This window comes from Rhineura floridana, chromosome 9, assembly GCF_030035675.1.
Source record: "Rhineura floridana isolate rRhiFlo1 chromosome 9, rRhiFlo1.hap2, whole genome shotgun sequence".
NCBI lineage: Eukaryota > Metazoa > Chordata > Lepidosauria > Squamata > Rhineuridae > Rhineura > Rhineura floridana.
In genome coordinates, this window is record NC_084488.1 from 67,843,383 (window position 1) to 67,859,353 (window position 15,971).

The 15,971-nt window shown below is 42.2% G+C and overlaps 1 protein-coding gene and 1 pseudogene across 2 annotated transcripts in view; one reads left to right on the top strand and one right to left on the bottom strand.

Annotated features, from left to right (window-relative positions):
- Positions 1-15,971, top strand: part of FREM3 (FRAS1 related extracellular matrix 3) — a 142,825-nt gene that overhangs the window by 115,848 nt on the left and 11,006 nt on the right. For both annotated transcript variants that reach the window (XM_061584808.1, XM_061584809.1), the window contains exons 15-19: positions 3,236-3,367; positions 4,360-4,691; positions 12,721-12,913; positions 14,465-14,569; positions 14,786-14,913. In XM_061584808.1, the coding sequence (XP_061440792.1) occupies positions 3,236-3,367; positions 4,360-4,691; positions 12,721-12,913; positions 14,465-14,569; positions 14,786-14,913 (890 nt within the window). The remainder of the gene's footprint in view (positions 1-3,235; positions 3,368-4,359; positions 4,692-12,720; positions 12,914-14,464; positions 14,570-14,785; positions 14,914-15,971) is intronic.
- LOC133364730 (5S ribosomal RNA) lies at positions 122-240 on the bottom strand (annotated as a pseudogene).

The following is a 15,971-nucleotide window of genomic DNA, read 5'->3' on the forward strand; positions in this document are numbered from 1 at the left end:
TTCAAGTCGATTAAGACTTATGGTGACCCTATGAATCTTTTTTTGATATATTCATAGGGTTTTCATGGTAAGAGGTTTTCATGGTAAGAGGTATTCAGAGGTGGTTTATTGCCTTCCTTAAAGCCTACAGCACCCAGTATGCCCAGGTGGTCTCCCATTCAAGTACTAACCAGGCCTGACCCTGCTTAGCTTCCAAGATCAGACGAGATCAGGCATGTTCAGGGTAGTATGGCAGTAGGCTAAAACAAGTTACAATAGTTGAAAGATTGAGTTAAATTCTAAGTCATATCACAGCCAAAGTACAAAGGACATAGGAATATGTATCATGATACATTAGATGTTATGGATAGAATAGATGGGTGGTTCTCCTGCTTTCTTCAAACCCCTGAGCTGAGGGGAACTTGAGTGGTATGAAACCTGGCTTTTTATTCTCTTTCTTTTCTATGGGAAAGTATGTTCTCATGGTCTTTTCTCGTAAATTCATTCCCCCAGACTTGTCATCAACATTCTCATGGGACAGTGTTACAAACACCTTTCCGTTCTCATAGATTTCTGTTTTATAAACATAGATGTTCTCAGAGATTTCATATCAGTTCATAGGTGAATTGGCAGGTTGCTGACAACCGTTCAGAAAATCTTACTAAGATATTTCCTGTTCTCTTCATTATTTATGTTCTAATGCAGACTTATTTGTTTGAATCTACTGTCTTGGCTGTACACCCAGACCTCCTGGAGAGGGAGAAATGGATAGATGAGCCGCTTGTCTTTTTTAAAATGTTTTTTCTCCAACTCTGAAGGGGGGCAATTTCAAACTACTCCTGTTTTACTGTTTGGCTCTTGTGCCAATAACAAAATTTACACACTAGTTCAATAAGGCTTAAGCATCTTCTAAGCTACTCTAAGCATATGTAAATGATTTCAGCACATTATATGCATATTTTAAGCCGTTATCTGGATCTTCCCATTACACCCCCCACTTGGTGAAATCATTGACATATAAAATTGAAATACATATAGGTATTGATTCTTAGTCAATTACAATAACATCTTCTGGTGTCTTCACTTCTTCCATCCGTCTTGGGGGTTGCTGATTCGTCTTCTTCAGGAACGCTGTTCCTGGAATATCATACACCTTCAGTGGATTCTCTCTGCTGGCTTCTTCAGGACTGGAGGCTCACTTTTTCCAGATAAGACCTCTGCAGCCAGTTTTATGGAGCTGGCTCTGCACTATAAGCTAACAGGATATAGAATTCCTTTTACCTGTTACACTTGATCTTCATTTACATTTACATACATACATACATAGAAATAATACTTTTATGCTCCCAAACACTCTCTTTAGGCTTTAGAAGTCGCTTTAGGAACCCAACAGCAGCCTGCATAGCAAGAATTCATGCTAACCCCCTAGTTTTTCCATGTCACTCCTTGTGCATAGAAATGCCACAGCAAGCTGCAACTACTGACTCCACCAGGGAGTTTCAGGAATCACATCTCAATGAGATAAGTGAGAAAACTTGGTGACAACCAAGTTTTGGTTGGTTAAATAAAATTATGAAATAGGATCAAATGAACTTTATCAAGCTTAAGTAACTGTTCCTCTCACTCTGCCCCTAGAAAACTCTGTAACTATAGAGACTGCATAATATAAATGCTTGCTGTTTTACCAAAATATGAATATTAGAAGAGAAATTAAGCTTTACCAACTAGGTGAGTTAGAGCATTTTATGTCAGCTTCTGCTCTTCAGTATGACTGTGGCAGATTCAACTTAATTCTGCTTCATGACAAATTCAGTAGTCCATCCAAATTAATACCGGGAAGGTAATAATACCTACTGAAAATAACTTTTGCACTTGTAAAAATAAAAGCATTTGTAAATCCCTGGAGCAGAACCAACTGAGGTATGGATATTGTAGGTTTATGACCAGGGCTTTGCCTCTTGACTTGTGGAATTTAAAAATAAGTTTCTAGAAGTCATAATTAAGAAGAAGCCTGCCAAAATGAGAAGCAAGGGTAACTACTGGACTTCTGTCTCCCCACATAGTGTCAGAAAAAGAGCTGAGTTCTCCCTACTGTGCGTATGATATGATAGGGATGGAGAACTTTTTTCCGCCCAAGAGCCACATGATCTGGGCAATCTTTCAGGGGCCAAATGCCACAAAGGCAAAAATGGGGAGAGCAATGAATGTAAATGTTGCCTTCGTAACCAGTAGGCAAATTTCTACACACACTTGTACATCCCTCTATCCTCCATCCAGGGGAGCAAAAGGTATTCTCAGTATTCAAGGACACTTTCAAGCCAGACAAAAACACTTAGGGCCAGTAAGGTTGTGTCTGGGGAGGGGGGTGTCTGGGGAGGGGGTCTGGCCTGGGGAGAGTCCTAAGGGTCAGACAGAGAGGCTTGGCCATATTCACCTCCAGACCTGAGGTTACCCACCCCTGTGATGTGCCATAGCATCTTCCTACTTCCTACAGTGCTTTTACCTTTACAAAAATTGGGTGGAAAGGCCATGGAAATCAGTGACACTACACATAGGGCTGTGATGGTAATTTTGCTGCTGCACTGTGCTGAGCTAAGCCTGATTTGGTTTAGCATATTGTCTAACCATGGTTCATGGTTTAGCGCTCCCGGACAAACCACAAGCCATAAATCATTGGACAAACCTTGGTTACAGCTCATGACATATGGATGTTACATCATACATGGGGGGGGGGGTTATGTGTTGGGGAGCAGACATAAGCCCAATATTCCACAGCTTGTATAGCATTTCAAATGTCAGACCAAGTATGCATGATGTATATCTTCATGGGAACTATAGGACTTACAGTTTCATTGCCAGGAAGTGAAACAAACAGTCTCTGTGCATTAGATGACTCCAATCCCAAATTGGATTGGCTTTTGTGATGCATACTGTAGTAATTTCTATGTTTCCAATGGAGGTAAATGAAAGTTTCTTCCCACCCTCCTCACCTTGCTTCCAGTCTTGTTGAATAGGGGGCAGCTCTCTTGACCTTGCCCATGTGGAAGAGGAGGTGACCCTGCCATTGCTACTCATGTAAGCTGCCCATAGAATTGGCTTCACAATCAGATCAGCACCATATTTTCTAAATCATAACATTACATATGTTGTTAAAGTACCAGCTTTCTTTAATTTGGTTCTTCTAAGGAAAGGCAATGCAGAATTACTGAAGTTTTGTTTTTAATTAATCCCTCACATTTTGCTTTGTTCCACATAGGCTTGTGCCAGCCACGCATACCAGGAACAGTTGGAGCAGAACCTTTCTCAGCCAAAATACGTTACACTGGTCCTGATGATCCTGACTATCCCAATCTGATCAAATTAACAGTTACAATGCCTCATATGGATGGTAAGTACTGGCCATGTGTATTTGATTAATACAGCACTGATGCAGCACTAATTGTCACTGCAATCACTTATTTAAAACAGAAGAGAAGACAGTTCAGTTGTAGTTTTTGGCACACTTTTACTGTTTTCTTTTTCTTGTTTTTACTTCACTCAGTTGCACAACATCAACCACAGATTGTTACGATTCTTGAAATGTCTAAATTGTCATAACATAGATACTTAAGAGCTGATGTAGCGTAATGATTAAGAACATGAGCTATGAGCTCAGGGTCCTCCATTCAAATTATGCCTCAGCTGCAAACTAATTAGGTGGTCTTTGACAAGCCACTGTTGTTTCAGCCTCAGCCTTGCTCTGCCGTGTGAATCATTGTAAGAACTATAAAGAATACCGCTTTAAAGATGCAAAAAGCATTATATGGATGCTAGATTATACAGCCAGCATGGATCTTTCGCGGTCCGCAATGTTAAATTGAAAATACCCCCATGCCATTCTCTTCTCCTCCTCCCTCCCCCCTTCTCCTCCCCCATAGTCAGTTTTACCTACCATAAGCATGATTGTACAGGAGTAAATCCCATTGAATTCAATAAGCATGCAAGTGATCAAACCTACCCTTCCCTCCTCCTCCTTCCTCTTCTTCCCCCTCTCTCCTTCCCCTCTCCTATCCCCTCCTCCTCTTCCCCCTCTCTCCTTCCCCTCTCCTATCCCCTCCTCCTCCTGATCTTGTGCTGATCTTGTTTTAGCAGGAAGGAAGCAACAATATTAAGACAGTTTAGATAGTTTAGATAGTCACTTTAAATATGTTTGATTTAGTTTGCAGTTTTAGTGAAGCATTTTCTTTGGCTTCTGTTTCTGTGAAAGGCTTTTGTCCTCATACCCAGTTTATGGGCTTCCCATAGGCATCTTGTTGGTCACTGTGGGAGAGAAGATGCTAGTCTAGATAGGCCTTTGGTCTCATTCAGCAGGGCTCTTCTTCTGTTTTCTTCTGTTTTCAGGGATGCTTCCAGTTGTCTCAACAAGACCTTTGTCAAACTTTGAGCTGACTCTTAGTCCTGATGGCACTCGTGTAGGCAACCACAAGTGCTCAAACCTCTTGGATTATAATGAAATTGAGACAAATTATGGATTCATCACAGAGGACACCAAGAATCCAGAAGTGATTGGAGAAACATCACCCTACCAGTACAGCAGCACCATGCGATCTGCCAAGACCTTGCGTTTCTACCGTAGCCTCAATCTGGAGGCCTGCCTGTGGGAGTTTAACAGCTACTATGACATGTCAGAACTGCTGACTGACTGCAGTGGCTCCATTGGTACTGATGGTCAGGTATGCTTCATGGATGAAAAGCAAGCATGTGTAATTGAAAAGAAAATGCTAGGTTTTTGCCCAGTTACTTGTACTTGAGCTTGTGGTGTGGGAACTTAGGAAACTGCCTTTATACAAAGTCAGACTATTCATCCGTCTAGCCCTATTTGTCCATTTAACTGTTCCGATTGGCAATGGCTGTTGCGGGTCTCCAGCAGAGGTCTTTTAAATTTCTTCTGTGATTGATTTAAGTGGAGATGCCAGGGATTCAGCCTAACCATGGGCTCTGCCACTGAACCCCCACAGCCACTGAGCAATAACTGGGTGTCGGATGGCAGCCAAAGGATATGTTGGCATTAACTCCATGATGATACTTAATGGGTTTGTAGAAGTGAGGTTTTGTTTTCTTGTATTTTGTGTTTCGGTGCCTCCTGTGCCATACCTGGTGCATTTCCTGTACACCAGCGTTTCTTTCTTTTATTATTAGCGGGCTATATCTTAGAACGGATTTAGTTTAAAAACAAAATAGTTCAAAATATGGTTGTTAAGGAACTCAACATCTGTGTGAGACTGTGAAGTTATGAAGTGGGGGTTGCACAAGTTGGGAATCAAGACTTTTTGAAAGCTATATTTCTCATAGTCCTAAGAACTCAGGAACCATAAGAAACTACATTTTCCAAGGATTTGGAGCACTGCCGTGGCTATGTTAGGCATAATGAAGCTCCTGATGCTAGTCTTTGCCATCTCTACAGCTGGATAAGGTTTGGTGAAAGTGGGGGCTGGCTCTAAGCTCAAAAAGAGCCATGGCCAAATTTCAGAGGAGCCTTGGAATCTAGTCATTTTAAAAAATAATTATTTGGTAACAGCGGGGGGCTTTCTGTTCCCTATGATTTCATTCTATTTCCATTGTACTCTTGTTAATGTAACTATATGGATCTCCAATGGTGTAATTTGGTTTTAATTTGTATTGTAACGGGACTGTGGAGACTTGGTCCCAACAGGTGTAGCTGTGACTCTGGCGTGCTGTTCACTGGCAAACTCAGAAGCCTGAACTGTTATCACATTGAACCTAGTTCTTTCATGCTGTCCCATTGGTGGCTACAAGCTTCCCTGTTTATCTACCCTTTTAAACCATTTTCTATTGTCAGCCACAGATCCGTGTGATTGCTGGAACCCACCTGGATTTCTACAGAGATTGTTAAATCTGAATTACCTTCAGCACTTACCTTCAATCTTAGTTTCACAGGCACGCTAATTGTATGTATATAGTTCTTAAGGTACATTCAACTTAGTTATAAAATGGCAACCTGACTGAAAACTGGGTTTAGCAGCTTCCCTGCTTGTGGTAGCTGCTTATTTCTTTTCCTTTTCACTTGCAGCTGTTGGCAGCTGCTCTCTCTTCTGCCAGACAGGTTTCCTTTCTCATTTGTCCAGAGCAGAGCCTGCTATGAACACATGGCACTAACTTAATACTGAGTTATATCGCTGGTCCATCCAGCTCTTACTAGCAGCAGCTCTCCAGTATACCATACAGAAATGCTTCCCAGCACTTCTAGTTAAAATCTTTCTGAACTGGAGATAGTGCCAGGATTTATATACTATTTTGGAGGGGGCAAGAGGCTGCCTTAGAAAATGTAGTGCATGTGAGCTGAGAATTCTCTTAGGTAGCTTCTGATCATCTTGAATACACTTACCGAATACTTGAATGCTCTTGAAATGATGTAACTGTGGGCCCTTTGCTGACCATGTCACCTTCAGGAGTCAGCCCTGACTGGAGATGCTGGGGGTAGAAGCACACTCACTGTTCCGCTGGTTCCACCTCTCCCTTCTGAAAACGGGGGCACATGGTGCTAGTCAAATCTCGCCCCTTTTTACTGTAAAACCTGATAGGACCAGCTTGAGTGTGGGTTTCTTTAATTCACTTCAAAGAGAATTTGTAACCGATCAGCAGATCAACCCATTTCCCCTCCAGATGTGGCTAATGGAAACGCTTTGCTGTAGGCGACTAGTGTGTTCATAGCCCGCAAATTAAACCTTCCTGGTACTTTTGCATTCCAAGCATATTCTCTGCCATTGAGATATACTGTAGCTGCTCCCTGGTTTGCAAACCATCACAGACCTCCTTTACAGGAATAGTAGCAACATGCAGGTTTTGCGTCTTCTGAATAAGTCAGACAATCCCATTTGCTGGGCTCAAAGGAAATGCCACAGGCAGAAGAAGAAAAACTGCTAGCAGCAGCATGACAGTCATGTGCAGTGATTCTCAAAGACTTAGCATGACCCCATGAGAGTTGAATTTCAAAAACAATTGAATTGAATTCATGATGAATGCTGCTTACCTCATTAACCAAGATTGATGTGGTATGGGAGGTCACCACACAAACAGCACTGCTGTGCCACAGAAATTGCAGCCACTCACTGGGCAGGCAGGGAGAGGTCTGGAGCACAGCGTGCTGATGAATTACATATCAGTGTGTACCTGACAAGGAAATGATATACTAATTTGCACTAATGCAATTACAGCCCCAGAGAGAGGGTGAGAGAGAGCAAAAACAAATGACTGAGGAGTCTCATCTGTCTTTAACCAGTGTGAGACAGGACTCATTCCCAACTTAAATCTTGGCAGCATTCCATCAGTTAGTAAAAGTAAGGACTAACTTAACAAGTGGCATTGCATGTTGTTTTAAAATAAACCGTTCTTTTAAAACTGTAGGCAAAGCAAAACAAAAACTCAAAAAATTGCTTGTATAGTCATGTTGGTTCATATCACACACACAATTTTCTAGTGTGATTTTTTCCTTTAAAACTCATGACAGATGTAGCACACTGGTTGTGTATGTAGTTCAGCTTTTTCCAAATGCATATGCTTCCCCCTTTACTCACCTCTGCAACCATGCCCATCTGGGCTCTGCTCATTAACTCACCCTCCCTCCTCTAGCTGCATCTCTAGAGAACATGCAGGTGTTTGGGGCCTCGAACTTGATGCTGCCTAGCAACAAGGCTTGGAACTTCACAAAGGAGGCTCAGGGGCGGGCAGGTTCTATTTCAAATGTAATTAAGTTAATCAATAGGACCACAACATGATGCTCATTATTGAGCATGCATGATAATCTTTTAAACTGTGTGGCATTAAAAGATGCATACTGTGTGTTTGCTGGATTTTTTGTGTGAAGACTAAACCTTTTCACAACATGATGTTCTCATTCCTTGAATTTAAAAAGCAATTTTGCCATCTAAGACGTGTGGAGCCACTTTCACAAAGACAAGCAAATAGCTCTTTTATATGCTACTTGCCCACAGATAAAGGGACTTTTTGAAGTAACTGTGACTGCACATTCATTGCAAAAAATATATCATTACAACATGGAATTTTATCTTCCAAGTTCAGGAAAGATAAAAATACATATTGTCATTAATGGGTTAGCATTATTTATTCATTCGTTATTTTATTTATAATATTAGTAGAGTGCTTTTCCTTACTGTTGTACAGCAAGAATAAAAAACATAACAAAGTAATAGTTCAGTCATTAAAACTAGCAATAATACAATAACAATGCATACTGCACTACACTTCCAGGAAAACTAAAAATTGAACATAGCCAGCTTTATGGAGTAGCTTTCTACCGCAAGCAACTTCTAGTGTAGTACAAAATTGGTATGGGGTAGTATGAAACTGACATATACAGTTTTGTGTGGCATTTTTTTCAACCCCAAGCCAATTCAAATGTGTCTCGGGGTGGTAAAATGTCCCAAAACAAAGCCCATAGACTTCCTCAGCTCCATCCAGTGATTTCAGCTCTTGGTTTCTCTCAGGCTTTTCAAGTCTCAAAGCCTTTGCCTGGCTCCAGCATTTTCTTCAGCTGACCTACTTCTGCTTCTGTTCTCTTCTTCACATCATGACTCCCTTCTGACTGACTCCCTATTGTAGCTTGAGACTGCTCTTTTATTTCCAGTCAGGGTCTCTCTCCATCCAATCACATAAAATTTGGGTGGAATTCTCCGAACGCCCCATCAAACACTACTCTTCTGGTCTACTGGGGTGAGGTCCAATGTCCACTGATTTGACCAATAAAATCCCACCAGGTTTCAGTCACCTCTGTATGTATAGAAAGACAAAAAAATGCTTTTAGAGCTACCTTTGTTTTGACACAATGTAATGTGACAGTTAAACCAGCAGTCATAGCATGTCCCCTGTTGATACCTTGTATATAAAAGTCATGAGTTTAGTGTTAACCCTTTACATTTGTGTGAATTTTCTTATGCATTCCTTTTACATCAGAAAGAAAACAAAAATATTTCTCCATCAGGTGCAGTTACTGAGAAGGCCCTGACCTATGCCTTTACACAGCAAGCAACTCTTGCTGGTGGGGCAATGAAAAGGGTCCTTTCAGCAGACATAAGGGTCCAGTATGGCTGCTATTGGACAGAAATGGGGAGGTGTTCCATCAAGTACCTAGGTCCCAAGTCTTTCAGAGCCTTATAACACCTTAAATCGGCTCCAGTGACATAGGGGCAGTCAGTGCAGATCCTATAGAATAGGTATTATATTGCATACCATTAGTAATGTAGCGGCAGCATTCTGGGCTACCTTCAGTTTCCATACTGCCTTCAAAGGTAGCCTTACAGCTCCCCATTATATCTGAACTTGCAGAGCTCTGGTTAGCTTAAGCTCTAATTAGTGAACAAGCCAGGATCATAAACTACAGTTTGGTTCTGGCTTGTTTGACCTAACCAGAGTTTAAACTAACCCTAATTCCCTGAGTTTGAATGTAATGTGGAAATTGAAAGCAGAAACTTTCTGTCTCCTCCTCTTGTGCAGGAAAAAGAAGAGAGGGGAGAAGGCACATGCAAGCCTAAGGCTCACTGCATCTCCTGCACACAATGCTAAACAGTGGTTTCACATTGCTGCTGAACCTGGCCAGTGTGTGTTACTATTACATAATGTGTGTAGTGCTCAAATTTTGGGGGGAAATTTAGAGGGGCATTAATGAAATTCACAAGTCCTGCTTCCTGCCTAACCCCCACTAATTTCAGCCTCTCCCAATAGTCCTCATAAGCCAACGCCATGTGCCTACATTTCAATGCAGTAAAGTATTTCAATGTTAGGAGAAATAAGTTTATCTTCTCGTGAGCAGGCTTGGTGTGTGGGCATGCCTGTTACAGTAAACAAAATCTCAGAAGGTACAGCAATAACTTTCTTACCTTTTGTTCTCACTATGCTTGTGAGAGGAGGTATCCAGAAAGGGAAATGCCTCCCAGTGCTGGGCTCACCCATCACAGAATTCCTAGGGAAGGTGTCTCAACTGAAGAAAGAGGGTGGGTGGCAGTGATGCTCAAAGGGGATTAGACCTTTCATTAATCACACTCTCCTTGGCCAGTGAAATCTCTGCACCAGTCTGTTTCCACAGTGTGAGAAAACAACATTCACAGAAGTCCCATCTTCTTCTGGGCTAGGGACCTATATTTGTGCCATCTCCTTAATTCCAGGACAGAAATGTCATTGCTTCCATTTGTTTTTTCATTTCACCTGACTGCAAGCTCAGGAACTGCTTTCATTGCTGGGTGTTTCTTACTGAGAAGTCGAAGTACGTACTGGACTTTTGATTGGCCAATTTCTTAACTGCCATGTGAATTTTAATCGATTCTGAAAGCAGCTGAAGGGGAAATGGGGAACAAGGTGAAGGTTAACTCCCAGAACCTATCTGTATTGTTATGTTTGGAAAGGAGCCTTTTTTGAACAAGAGCTTAGTTATTACCCATCCGCTTCCAGAAAGTTGGAATGCACCGGAGGTCACAAATGATTGTGAGATTGTTAGTATCAACTTAATCCTGTAATAGAGACTTTGCGGTAACCTCAGATTACACTTTGGAATGGCTGTCAAATCAATTGTCGGGTGTTTTTGTTCTTTGCCAGAGTTGTATCTCAGAAGCCAGCAAGAGTGCCTGCCTGTCTGCTTGGATTTGATCCATGTTTCATTCTCTCACACTTCAACACAAGCTGTAATTCATTGATAAAGCATCAAAGTGGATTTCTAATCACAGCTTGTGAAGTTTGTTCAGGAGCCAACATGTACAAACAAAGAAATAGAAAGATAGAAACATCTGTCAAATTGAAAATAACTCACGGGGAAATGAGGATGAGACTTGATGCCGTTCTCTGAATGGCTGTGAAGTTAGCTTCTCAAGATCCAGTCTGAACATAGCATAAACTGGTCATGTTTTGTTGGATGAGTTTCAATTGGTGCAGCTTGAGGACGTGGACAAGGTGCTTGGACAGGTGCGTGCAACCACCTCTGTGTTAGATCCTTGCCCTTCTTGGATAATACAAGCTAGTAGGGACGGCACTACCGGCTGGGCCAGGGAAGTGATTAACGCTTCACTATGTGAGGGAGTGGTCCCGAACCGCCTTAAGGCGGCGGTGGTGAGACCACTTTTGAAGAAATCCTCCCTGGACCCAGAAAATTTGAATAACTACACGCCGGTAGCAAATGTACCATTCCTGGGCAAGGTTCTGGAAAGGGTGGTTGCATCCCAGCTCCAGGCTCTCTTGGATGAGACCGATTATCTAGATCCATTTCAATCGGGTTTCAGGCCTGGTTTTGGCACGGAGACGGCCTTGGTCGCCCTGTATGATGACCTTTGTCGGGAGAAAGACAGAGGGAGTGTAACCCTGTTGATTCTCCTTGATCTCTCAGCGGCTTTTGATACCATCGACCATGGTATCCTTCTGGGGAGGCTTGCGGATTTGGGAGTTGGAGGTACTGCTTGGCAGTGGTTCCGCTCCTATCTGACAGGTCGTCTCCAGAAAGTAGTGCTTGGGGAGCACTACTCGATGCCCTGGGTGCTCCAATATGGAGTTCCGCAGGGATCAGTCTTGTCCCCAATGCTCTTTAACATCTATATGAAGCCGCTGGGTGCCGTCATCAGGAGTTTTGGAGTGCGTTCTCATCAGTACGCTGATGATACGCAGCTCTACTTCTCCTTTTCATCTTCTTCAGGTGAGGCCGTCAAGGTGCTAAACCGATGCTTGGCCGCGATAATGGACTGGATGAGAGCGAACAAATTGAAGCTCAGTCCAGACAAGACTGAGATGCTGTTAGTGAATGGATCCCCTGACCAGACGATGGATGTTAGACCTGTTCTGGATGAGGTTACACTCCCCCTGAAGGAGCAGGTGCGCAGCTTGGGAGCCCTTTTGGACCCATCCTTGTCACTTGAGGCGCAGGTGGCCTCAGTAGCACGGAGTGCTTTTTACCAACTCAGACTGGTGGCCCAGCTACGCCCATATCTGGACAGGTAACATTTTGCTTCAGTTGTTCATGCTCTGGTAACCTCGAAATTGGACTACTGCAATGCACTATACGTGGGGCTGCCCTTGAAGACGGTTCGGAAATTGCAGCTCGTGCAGAATGCAGCGGCCAGATTAATAACTGGGACCAAGAGGTCAGAACATATAACACCGATCCTGGCCCGCTTGCACCGGCTGCCTATATGTTTCCGGGCCCGATTCAAGGTGCTGGTTTTAACCTATAAAGCCTTGCATGGCACAGGCCCGCAATACCTGATGAAATGTCTCTCCCGATACGAACCTACCCGTACACTGCGCTCAACGTCGAAGGCCCTCCTCCAGGTGCCTACTCAGAGAGACGCTCGGAAGGCAACTACAAGAAAGAGGGCCTTCTGGGTGGTGGCCCCCGAATTATGGAACACCCTTCCTGATGAGGTTCGCCTGGCGCCTACATTACTATCCTTTCGGCGCCAGGTGAAAACCTTCCTCTTTGTCCAGGCATTTTAATATTTTTAATATTATAATATTTAATATTTTTATATCTGTTAATAGTTTGTATTTGTATCTAATGTTTTAACAGAAAGTCATACGACACACCTTTTATAATTGGATGATTAGTTGGTTTCTTAGCTGCTTTTAAATTGTTTGTAAGTGTTTTATTTTTTATGCACACCGCCCAGAGAGCTTGCTATGGGCGGTATAAGAGTTCAGTCAAATAAATAAATAAATAAATAAATAACGAAATACCCTGGTGTTTTGCAGGTGTTAAATCTGGTTCAGTCATATGTGACTCTGCGAGTGCCCCTCTACGTCTCCTATGTCTTCCATTCCCCTGCTGCTGTTGGAGGCTGGCAGCACTTTGATCTCCAGTCTGAACTGAAGCTCACCTTTGTGTATGATACTGCCATCCTATGGAAGGATGGCATAGGAAGCCCACCAGAAGCAGAGCTCCAAGGTGAATTTGTTTATCTTATTATTTATTTGAAACATTTTTCCTTCTTTTTTCAGCCGAAAAAGGCTCCCAAACGGCTTGCAAAGATCAATAATAAGACAGTCACTGCCCTCAGGCATGCAATGTTAAAGACATAACACAAAAGGAAAAGTGATTGGTATAGAGGAGGAAAACAAGCAAGCTCTGCACTAGTTCTAGTTAAAAAGTTCTTATACCAACTAGTTGGAATGGAAATAGTTCAAGACGATGAAAAGCCAAAGTGGCTGATGGAATAGCCCTTCTTTTCTTTCTCTCCCTCTACTGTAACCTGATGGAGTGGCTGCTGCCAGGTGAGAGTTGATGGAAGAACGAGCCTGATGGAGCTGACTTCTCAGCAAAGCTATTAAGAGTGGCCTGCTTCACTTCACTCCCTCTGTTCTAGCCCAGTGGAGTGGTTGTTGCCAGGTGACAGTTGATGGAGGGAGAAGCCATCCTTTTTTAATTTTACTTGCCCCTTGAAGAAACCAAATGCCAGGAAGAAACAACAGGAGAAGGCCATTGCTTTCATGTCTACTGGGCTGCTGAACTAAATGGTCCTTTGGCCTGACCACCAGGCCTCTTCTTTTGTTCTTAAACCAAGATGCAGATAGCGGCCTGGTTCGCACTTCACAAGAAGCTACAGTTTGTGTTAAACCATGGTTTAATTGTGACCATGCCTCCCCTAGCCACACGGAAACCTGTGTGGCTTCTCCCTGTCCCATCCAACCACACAGCAGCCCTGCAGATCAAGCCAGCCATAGTGTGGATTGTTGTGTCGTCCATACCTAGACCGTGGGTTGTTCGTTTTAAACAAACCATGAGCATTAATCCAGAAATAAACCACATAAACCAGATATTTTACCTTGCGTTATTTCTGGCTAACTACTCATGGTTTGTTTGAAACAAACAAACCAAGGCCTCAGTTTGGACAATACAGCAATCCATACTAGTGCTTGTATGAACCATGCAAATGCCTTGAACAGTGATGGGGGAGAAGCAGTGTGGATCCACACAATGGTGGGAGGCATATTTAAGATAAAAACATGGTTTACTACAACCTAAGGCTTATTGTACCATGCAAACCAGGCCACTATGATTAAAATGAAACATGTCTTCACTCTAGAATGAGACAAGCACAATTGTAGAACCTGATCTGCAGGTGCTTAAAAACTGTAGGAATACCTCATTAGAAGTTTCCTAGGAATGCATTTCCCATAAAACTACTCTCTAAGGAGCCACAATGTAAAGTCATATTAGTTGCTTTCATGCAGTTACTTCAGAATTAAAACAGTGTACTCCCAGAGAGAGGCAAAAATCTGTCTCAGAGAAGATTGGTCCCACATTTTTGCATGTACAGAGTCTCCAATGAAATCAAAGAATCTGAAAATGTGTCACTTTAGGTTTCTCTAAAAGAGAAGGAGTTTAAATGCCACACAGAAAGCTGGGATGTAGCAGCTTTATTTAAAATGCAACAAGTAGCAAACCTTTTATGTGATTGTTTTTTATATAATAATGGCAATGGTTGTTTGCATTTAGGCTCCCTCTACCCAACCAGCATGCAAATTAATGATGAAGGGCGGCTAGTGGTCTACTTCAGGACTGAGATTCGATTCAGGGGGCAATTTGTAATGTCCCACCCAGGTAAGGCCAGCTTTTTGTTTTGTATCTTAGGTATACAATAAATCTCAGCAATGTTCCTTATTCTTGATAGTGTAGGTTTTTTGGTGATCAAAGGTAATTTCCATGTAGATGAAAAGTGATATATTTCTTTTTAGAAGTAATAAGGAGCTCTGTGTTTCATAGTGTGCTGGATGGCACCTATTCATTCCATCAAAAATGTGTCCTTTGCTTTGGCAGGTACTTCTCTGTCATCAATGGTGATGTCTGCTGATCACCCTGGCCTCACATTTACACTGAGCCTTTCCCAAAGTGAACAAACCTTCCACCAGCCTATGCAGCAATGGAAATTCATCTCAGATTTTGCTGTGAGTGCCAACATGCAGTCTGCTGTAGTATCTTCCAATGTAAAAAAAAAATGGCTGATGCCCTTATGCCATTTTCTCTTCACAGCTCTGTCATTGGTTAAGCTGAGAGATTGTATGTTGTCCAAAATCAACACATTTGCCAGCACAATTTGTCCAGGCTACCCAGCAAGCTTCATGGCTGATTAGGCCTGTGAACATCAGGTCTCCATATTCAAACCCAACACAGTAGTGCAGGGCACTGACAGTAGTGAAAGTTATGGCCAATGCACACATCACCTCTTAGAATCTGGAATGTAGAATATTCTCAATTCCAAAAAATGAACATATTCACATTCCATTCTTATTCTTTATTGACAGAACTGGAGTTTTTTTAAAGTATTGAACTGAAAGCTTATATATAGACTTATCGGTGTGTGTGTGAGTGTATGTATTCCTTTGTTTTGTATGTATTTGTTTTTGTGTGATGTTAGCTACTTAGGGCTTTCTTTTTGGACAGAAAAGTGAGGTACAAACAAATGATGATAAGATTGTGGAAGATCGAGATTTCAAAGATGTCTCAGCATTGATTTCAGATAAGAACTTTAGCTGTCTGTGATTCATATTGCTAGAAGGAAAGTAATAATGGTTTTACCTGAATTGAAATATAAAATACCAGCCAGCTGTAGACACAGATGGAAAAGAAAACTCAGCTTTAAGACCACTCCTGAATCCTAAGCACGTTTGCTCTCAGACATACATTCCATTGAGTTCAGTGTGGCTTACTTCCTAGGACTGTAGGAAAAGAAAAGTTGCAGGGTGTGGGTGTGGGTGTCAGAATTAGGCAGTCAGGATACAGGCTAGAAATGGCCAATACTCTGCTCAAAAGCACCCACACTGCTGCTTAAAAAGAAGAGGATCCAAATATAGACAAATCAAAAGGGTTGAGAGACACAGTATTATGCTAAAGATTTGATTGACAGATGTACCTCATTGTTATTGCTGCTTATGGTGGTGATGTTGATATTTATATATATTTAACTAAACCACTTTAAACCAAAATCTGTTCATATTCTGATTTT